Here is a 9,260-nt window from a genome sequence, read left to right on the forward strand (position 1 = left end):
ATCACTTTAAACACCACTAAATCCTTCCCATTTCCCTCCTCCTTCTCAGTCTCTGTGTAAAAGAGAGAGAGAGAGAGAGAGAGAGAGAGAGAGAGAGAGAGAGAGAGAGAGAGAGAGAGAGAGAGAGAGAGAGAGAGAGAGAGAGTTGGAAGTTGAGTAAATTGGCTTCGTCAATAAAAACCGTGGGGCGACCAGAGAACATTGATCCGACCCGGGATTATGAGTTAATCCCCAGCGCCGATTGTTCCCGCCGTTTGGTGGTGGCTGCTTTATAAATGTTTCTGGCTGCTGTTCGTTTACTGGATGGACGGTCGCACCCCGACCGCGCGATGCAGCCGGTGGCCGCGCCTCCCCTCCCGCAGCTGATGCCCATACAGCGGGCGGTAGACGAGCAGACGTCGCTGCTGGAGGAGGACACCTGGAGTCCCCGCAACTCCACGCCGGGAGCGGTGGAAGGGGCCGGCGGGCTGCCCTTCCCCTGGGTGATCACCTTGGCGAGCGTCCTCATCTTCACCATAGTGGTGGATATCATCGGAAATCTGCTGGTGGTCATCTCCGTGCTCAGGAACAGGAAACTCAGAAAAGCAGGTAGGGCTTTTTTGTAGTCTGTGGATTGACCGGTTTGCAGCTTCATTACTCGCATTTATTAGATTAGACAAATTTTGCCAAACTTTCTAAGGCTAATTGGAATCTGAGCCTACATAATGGTCGACACCTCCGGGGTCAAGTAAGTGACTCACATCATATGTGGATCACTTGACAGATTGCATGCATTGTATGGATTATTAGAAGGACCAATGACCCTTTGGTTTGCACTTGCCCTGGTCATTTGCATCAGATGCTCAAATCGTTAAATTCAATGTAGCCTAAGTCGCTTCTTAGAAAAGTGTCTGATAAAATAAAATAATCAAATAGCAACATTGCATGAGCGGACATAGGCCTACGACATCGACTTTTTCAAAGTTCATGGACAAAGTCTCAGTTTGCAAACGTTATAGGCTACATTATCTTCCCTGAAGGATGAGCGAATGAAAATGTTTCTAATAAAAGGCAGAGAGCAGTGTTGCCAGATTGGGCGGGAAATCTGGCCGAGGTCAGTCAGTCGTAATCGTAAGGGGCAAATCGGCCCCGATATCGGGACATTTATCTTGTAGTGTGGGGTCAGCTTTACGAGAATCGGGGTGGCGTTCCCATGGCAGCCGAATCGGGACGAAAATCGGCCAAGATTATCCTGTCTGCCGTAGTGTTCTAAGATAGAATCTCATAAACTTAAGACCTCCCGATCTCAAAATCGGGGTTATCCAACATGTTAGATATTTTCGGCATGTTGAGTGTGTAGTCAACATAATAGCGACGCACGCACACACAAACACACACGCAAAACACACACACACACACACACACACACACACACACACACACACACACACACACACACACACACACACACACACACACACACACGCTGACCCGAAGGTGCTCCATAATGCCAAAGCGCATTAAATTCTCACTTTTCAATTTTCGTTTCCAAATATTTATTTAAAAACGAAAATATCTGTTTATATTTTACTGTTTTTATTTAACACAGTGTCTGTAATCGATTTACAAATTAGGTGATGGAATGTAACTACTCTGACGTACACAGGCCGTCGTCAAAAGCGCAGCAAAGCACTCAGGATAGCCCAAATCATTATTGTAGTGTTTGGACCTTGGAGGTGTGAAATGTCGAGAGCGAGAGCGAGAGCGAGAGCGAGAGCGAGAGCGAGAGCGAGAGCGAGAGCGAGAGCGAAAAAGAGAGAGTGAGCAGGCGAGAGCGAGGTCTGCAGTCTTGGCCATTAGTTCATTTACTGATGTTTGTGTAGGTAATATGTTGTCAAATATGTTTAAACTTAAATAAACTACCTATACAAGTAGTTATGTCTCGTTGTATTAGTTTGTCCTGTTATTGACGTAATACTTTGACATAATGCGAGAGAGAGAGAGAGAGAGAGAGAGAGAGAGAGAGAGAGAGAGAGAGAGAGAGAGAGAGAGAGAGAGAGAGAGAGAGAGGTCTCTGTAAACGGACGACATGGTGGCTTTCCATTGAGTAGAGTGGGTGGGCATGCACATTTTACCTCAATTGAAGAGTGGAAACGCAAAGACAAACCACCTTTCTCTGCAATGCTAGATCGCGACAGGCTGTGGAATGAGCACATTTCACTGACTGAAGTGATCTATTGCTTTTATAAAACGGTTAAAGTATGGTGAAATGAAAGTCATTCCACCCTCCATCAATCAACATATTTATAGGCGCGGAGTGATACGGAACTCCGTAAACTGAATGGGCGTCATAGCTGTGTGTATACGCTCATTATACAACAGTTAGGAACCAATCAGATCACTTGATTTAAGCCACCCGTTTTATAAGTAGTCCCTATACACACCACCAACTCATTGACATCCAAATCCGTTGGCCTGTGTGTGTGTTTGTTTGATCCATGATTAAGGTCATGGTGGGTTAACACAACTATAAAAAGGAGCTTTTCAGTCAAAGTCAGCTTTATTGTCAATTCCAAAATACAAATAAAGGAATCGAAATTGCGTTTGTCTCTGACCCCAGGTGCAATAAGTAGAAAAGGGTAAAATTAGGTGCAATTAAATAAAATAAGTAATATTTACAATAAATAAATTTTAATAAAGTAAAAAAAAAAAAGTAAATGGCCCTGGGTTCTTGGGGGCAAATGGGAGGGGGTTTCAGAGTCCAGAGTTCGTGGGGGCAGAGGGGAGGGAAGGGAGAGAGGGAAGAGAGTTGTTGAGCGTCCTGACAGCCTGGTGGAAAAAGCTGTTTCCCAGTCCGGTGGAGTACGGTACAGCCACTTCAGGAGGCTGAAGAGGCTGTTGCTTTGTGGGTGAGGCGGGTTCAATAGATGTCCAGGAGGGAGGGGAGTGGGACACGGATGATCCGACCAGCAGCCTTCACTGTGCGCTGCAGGGTCTTGCGGTTGGATGCAGTGCAGCTCCCATACCACACAGTGATGCAGCTGGTCAGGATGCTCTCGATGGTGCCTCTGTAGAGGGAGCACATGATGGATGGGTGGCCTCTTGCTCTCAAGATGTTCTCTTTTGATGTTCTTCTAAGATATAGTGGTGTTATTGCACTACAATGTAGAGTATTAATGATCCATCCAGTCTGAATAGATCATTCTAACGGGTGGCGTTGGACAGGGTGTTCTTGGTCATCCTTTATCAGTGTGCATCAGTACTCCACATCCTCATGTACTCACCTTTATGGAGCCACGGCACACATATTAGCCCCCTAGTGATGTATAGGTTTAGTGTTTTTTTGGGATCAATACTATAACAGCCAGCTGTATCAAAGCCCACCGATAGACATTATTCACCAGAAGCATCTCCAGGTAATCCAGGAGTCTGTCACCTTCTGGATGCATTCGGAGTCCAACTGAATCTCAATCACAAGTCGGATCTCTTGTCTATCCTTTTCGTTTTTAAAAAACACCTTTTGTGTTCTTTCCTCTTCTTCTAGACAATAAATAGTACATATAAATAAAGATAAATATACTAGAAATGGGATAATAATGTAATCTTATTATGTATAACATTTAAATGTATAATTATTTATAGATCCAGTTATGTGCAAAAGTTGCAAAATAATATGTTTATTCTCCCCCTTTCTCCCCTCCCATCCTCTGTCCTCCGCTCCTCTCCACTTCTCTGCTCCTCTCCCTTCCCCTGTTCTCCTCTCTCATCCCCCTCTCTTTACAATACATTCCATTTCTCCTCACCATTTTATCTGTACTCCATTCATCTTCTTTCCCTTTCTCTTCTGACTGTTGTCCTCCTTGCAATTCCCTCTTCTCTTCTTCTTATTCTCTCCAGTCTATTCCTCTCATCCTGTCATCTCCCATCTTATCTCTTCCCTCCTTTTATTTTTTCTTCTCTCTTTCCTCCTCCCTCTCCACTCAACTTCTCTCCCTAACCCTGTTCCCTCTTCTCCTCCCTTTCCTGCTTCTCTCCTCTTTTCCCCTCCTACTCTCTCCTCCCTACTTTTCCCCTCCTCCTTTCTCCTCCCCGCTCTCAACCTACCGATAGCCATAATCCGTAGCCCTAGCATTACCCATAGCCTTAACCCCAACCCTTAGCCCTAACCCCAACCCTAACCTTTGCCATAAGACCAACCCTAACCCATAGCCTTAAACCCACCCTAACTCATAGCCCTAACTCCAACTCGAACCCATATACCTAACCTTGAATAAATCATTTTAACCCTAACACTAGCCCAACCCATATCCTAACACCAACTGCAAACTCCCTAGACCAAGCCCAGTCTAAATATCCGCCCCAACAACCACCATAAACTGCCCCAACCCTAATCTTAGGCTAATGCTAGCCCAACACTTATCTCAGCACCAAAACCTAAACCAATTACCAACCCTTACTTTGAACAAAACAACCCATAGCACAATGCAAGTATTTCTGGAGGAAATATTCTCAGTAGTATTATCAAACATGGTTGATGCAAAGCTGCTACTTCTCAGAGAAAGATATAATTTGACTGTTACTTTTAGAGTCTTCCATATCTTTTGACAGAAGTCAATGACTTTGGAAAGTGTGGCAGCTATCTCCTTCAATGAATATGCAACCACACATTTGTTTCTTGTTACTCTTGTAACATCTGTCCATCTTGTCAATAATCACCAACGACAACAATAAGAGGGACGGAAATAGAATCGGCTGCTTGCTGTCATCTCAATCCTCCAATCTCCAATGACGTCATTTTTGGTCCATGCCACCACTCGCCCTTTGTGTTAGGACTGTACAAATACAATTGACTTGCCTTGAGAGTTAGAAAGTAGTGGTATTCTCACATACAAATTGTACCCAGGAAGTGTAATATGCCAGTGTAAATCAATTTGCTGCATGCAACTGTCCCTGGCCTTTGGTTTAATATAGAACTGCAGGGTTTAACATAGAACTGCTCTGTAAGGATTTTGAAAGGAGTGACTGTCTGGGAATCTAGTGCCCTCTAGCAGATGGTAGATGGTACACACACTAATGCACAAACGCACAAAGACAATGTAACATGTTTATCTATTGAATACTTTTTTTTAGGGCATCCAGTTTCTCTGTCTCTCTCTCTCTCTCTCTCTCTCTCTCTCTCTCTCTCTTACCCCCTCTCTCTATATTGTCTTTAATGAAACAATGCTTTTGCAATAATTATTGCCATTTTATTCCAGCCTATTCTCATGTGTTCTGTTGTGGTCTATTATGTTGTGTTCCATTATATTTAATTCTGATCTATTCAATGTGTGTTGTGTTATGCTACCCAGCCCTCTTAACATCTCCCTGTCCCCCTCTCTGTGTCTCTGTGTCTCCAGGAAACGCCTTTGTGGTGAGCCTGGCGCTGGCCGACCTGCTGGTGGCCATCTACCCCTATCCCCTGGTGCTCACGGCCATCTTCAATGACGGCTGGATCGCCGGCTACCTCCAGTGCCAGATCAGCGGCTTCCTGATGGGCCTGAGTGTCATCGGCTCCATCTTCAACATCACCGGCATCGCCATCAACCGCTACTGCTACATCTGCCACAGCCTCCAGTATGACAACGTGTTCTCCAGCAGCAACACCATGTGCTACATGCTGCTGGTGTGGGCGCTCACCGTCCTGGCCATCGCGCCCAACTGGTTCATGGAGTCGCTGCAGTACGACCCGCGCGTCTACTCCTGCACCTTCGCCCAGTCCGTCAGCTCCCTGTACACCGTCACGGTGGTGGTGGTGCACTTCATCCTGCCCATCTCCATTGTCTCCTACTGCTACCTGCGCATCTGGATCCTGGTCATCCAGGTGAGGCGGCGGGTCAAGCCCGACACGCGCCCCAAGATCAAGCCACACGACGTCCGCAACTTCCTCACCATGTTCGTGGTGTTTGTGCTGTTTGCCGTGTGCTGGGCGCCCATCAACCTGATCGGGCTGGCGGTGGCCCTGGACCCCAGGCTGGGCCAGGCCATCCCGGAATGGCTGTTTGTAGCCAGCTACTTCATGGCGTACTTTAACAGCTGCCTCAACGCTGTGGTGTACGGCGTGCTCAACAACAACTTTAGGAAGGAGTACAAGCGCATCGTCGTCATCATCTTCAAGTTCCACTGCTGAGGGTGGAGGTTATAGACACCTGTGAGGAACAGATGAGGTGCTTTGGTTTATGACGAAAGAGGAATGAAAGGAAGTATGAGAGCGAATTGATGGGAATCGAGAAAATAAAAAATCAAGGGGAATGGGAGAAAATAATGGAGAGATCGAATGTGAGGACAGAGGAAATAAGGGGGATCGGGCTAAAGCTCTTTCTTTCTATCCCCTTTGCTTCTGCATCCCAGGGTGGGGGTGGTGGAGGTGGTGTGTACTACTTTACTGACATTACCTGCTGGTATGAATATGTTCTGGTATATCTTGCTGGTATGACTGCATGCCACTCATGAATTTAAAATAGATTCAGATGATGGGACTTTGCTATGGAAACTGAAACCTTGTGAAGCCCTTGTCTCTGCAATGGTGTGTGCAGTTTCACATCAGTATCAAGGAGACACCCTTGTTTCTATATACATATTCAACTACAATTACGAAAGGGCATTGATACTAATGAGACATTGAGAACTTAAATATTCTGACCACATCACTGTGCACTTTTTGAGGGGGGGTATTTAATTTAATAATAATAATAATAATACATTTTATTTGGAAGCGCTTTTCAATCACTCAAAGACACTTTACAGATGAGGATGAAAAATAAGTAATTAAAATACATTTAAAAACACAGAAACACAAGAAAACGCAGAAAAGTAGATACATTGTAAATAGAACAGCACAATACAACAGTCAGATAGAACAAAAACAGAATTAGGAAAGTAGTGGTTAAGAATTATAGGCAGAATGGAACAGGTGTGTTTTGAGTAGTGATTTGAATAGTATGAGGTCATTGCAGTCACGGATGTGTTTGGGGAGGGAATTCCAGAGGGTAGGGGCAGCAACGGAATCATTAACATACACTGTTAATGATTCACAGTGTATGTAACTGTCAGTTAAAATACAGTATGATTCCCATAGAGTGAAGCCAAAGAATTTAAGGTGGCCCAAGTCACCAAATTTAGATTCCTCAACAATGCAGTAACAAGGCAGAAATGCAGCTGTGTTGCGGGAGTACAGAATAAAGGAGGAACCTTGTGTGTCGGGATAATAACAGGAAAATGAAGGTGAACATTTATAACATTCATTTTATTTTTTAATGAACAAAAGGTGCTCTTGGGCAAGACAAAGAGTCAAACTTGGCATGGGTGGGCTCTACATGGCCTTGGGATACATTTCCTGAAAATGAAACTTTGAGAGTAAAGAATGAAATGAAAGCGAGACGTCGAGCCATTGTCTTTCTTCTCGCCTCATGACACTGAGTAAAAGACAAATATGTCCGTTCTTGGAGCGGCAACTAGTGACAGCTGGTGATAACAGGGTGAACTTTATCCAAGATATTTGGCTGGCATTGCACCCGCACGTTTAACAAGGAACTTGTTCTTTAGAATTTTTGCTAAAAGATTATTGCTCGTTTGAAATTAGCTTTTCAACTGTGAAATGGCGAGGAGGAACCTTCTAACGACGCCAACAGAAAAAACAAAAACAAATTGTACTTTATTGTTTTTTTACTCGTGCTGTTTTTGCACTTCTCCATGGAGACCAAGAATGTGATTTTTGAATGTTTGCCCTTATTATCTGAGAACATAAAATGTCAATTTTATTATTATTGAAGAACGTACACTGTGACCCTTGTCTGGACTACTCTAGGTCTGTCTATTTATCTCTAAATTGCTGTTATTTTTAAGCCAGATCTTCTTCACTCCTTTCATTCCATATCGCTCTCTCCTCCCCTTCATCTCTCATCTCTCTCTCTCTCTCTGATCGCTTTATTCCTGTCTTTTCAGTCTTTAGTCTCTCAACATTAAAGTGTCCCACTTAAAAGGAGCCACATATACTTCCCTACAGCATTGCTCATACATTTTCAATCACAAGTCCTTGATGTACTTTCCCTGCAGGCACTTTGATCAAACCACCACATATTTATGCATCGTAAGTCGTAAGATGCATGAATACGCCTGCAATTTATTTGACATCATGCAAGGTTGTGTGTGACATGTGAATACACAATACTATACATGGAATCGTGTTGAGCAACAAGTTGTAGATAAACAAATTCCCAGGCTCGAAATTACAATTGTATTGGTGACTTGATGACAAGACAGACAACACAATCACAAACATCTCTGAAGACCCAACCAACAGAGCACAGAACAGACTAAATCCCCAGGCCATAAGATTGATCTATGACCTACAACAATATAGTATTCCGGCCTTTGCATGGTTGGTGTTGAATGGGTGAATGTAGGCCACAATTGTAAAGCCCTTAGAGTGGCCACTGGTCTGAAAAGCACTAAATAAATGCAGTACATTTACTGTATCACCAACATTTTTCATATATTTTATAATTTTGTGTGACTATCATGTGTGGGTGTGGCTATAGTAATAACGACGAATAACGACAAATGTGTACTTGGATAGCTTCAAGCAAGGCCAATATCTTCTGAAGAACTGTGTGTGCTGGACAATTGATGAGCAAAAAGCAAAAGAAAGAACCACACATCTTTTGTTGATCTGCTCCTTTCTAAAGGGATCGCATATAGGGTGTAAGAACACCTTAGATGCTGGTAGGCATGGATACAACCAAGGTTAAACCTATTATTCACAGTCTTTTGGTTTAACGAACGACGAGGTAAACCCATGGAGGAAAGTCAGTCATCATCCTTAATCCATCCTTTCATCTTTATTTTGTACTTGAGGCAAAACCACCACAGAGAAACATATTGTAATGATGAGATTACACAAAACCCTTTATATCTACTGCTGTCAGCTGTCACCAGGCATAAGCCTGCATGAAGTTATTTTAATGCAAGAGATGAAAGAAGATTCAGTTCATCAATGCATAGTGCAATACCTTTCCATTGTGCACCATACAAAGAACAGAACCCAATTAGCTGCCATACTTTGCCACATATCCCATAACAACTTTTATATTGAGTGGAATCAGTCTATATGCTAGTGACTTGGTACCGAGTTAATTAGCTTATCAATATCCCTACCGCATCATTAAAGCATGATCTGACTTTAATAACTGTGTATTGGGTTCTGTGTATTGGGTTCTTTTAAAATGATTAATTAATAAATTTGT

General features: G+C 43.5%; 1 protein-coding gene across 1 annotated transcript; it reads left to right on the plus strand.

Annotated features, from left to right (window-relative positions):
• Positions 1 to 243: 243 nt before the first annotated feature.
• mtnr1al (melatonin receptor type 1A like) lies at positions 244 to 6,145 on the plus strand (the record flags this gene model as incomplete). The annotated part of the gene is made up of 2 exons (XM_084469806.1): positions 244 to 588; positions 5,376 to 6,145. The coding sequence occupies exons 1-2, from the start codon at positions 276 to 278 to the stop codon at positions 6,143 to 6,145; spliced, it is 1,083 nt and encodes a 360-aa protein (XP_084325932.1). The 5' UTR covers positions 244 to 275.
• Positions 6,146 to 9,260: the final 3,115 nt, after the last annotated feature.

Source organism: Micromesistius poutassou, assembly GCF_964030765.1.
Source record: "Micromesistius poutassou genome assembly, chromosome: 6".
Taxonomy (NCBI): Eukaryota; Metazoa; Chordata; class Actinopteri; order Gadiformes; family Gadidae; genus Micromesistius; species Micromesistius poutassou.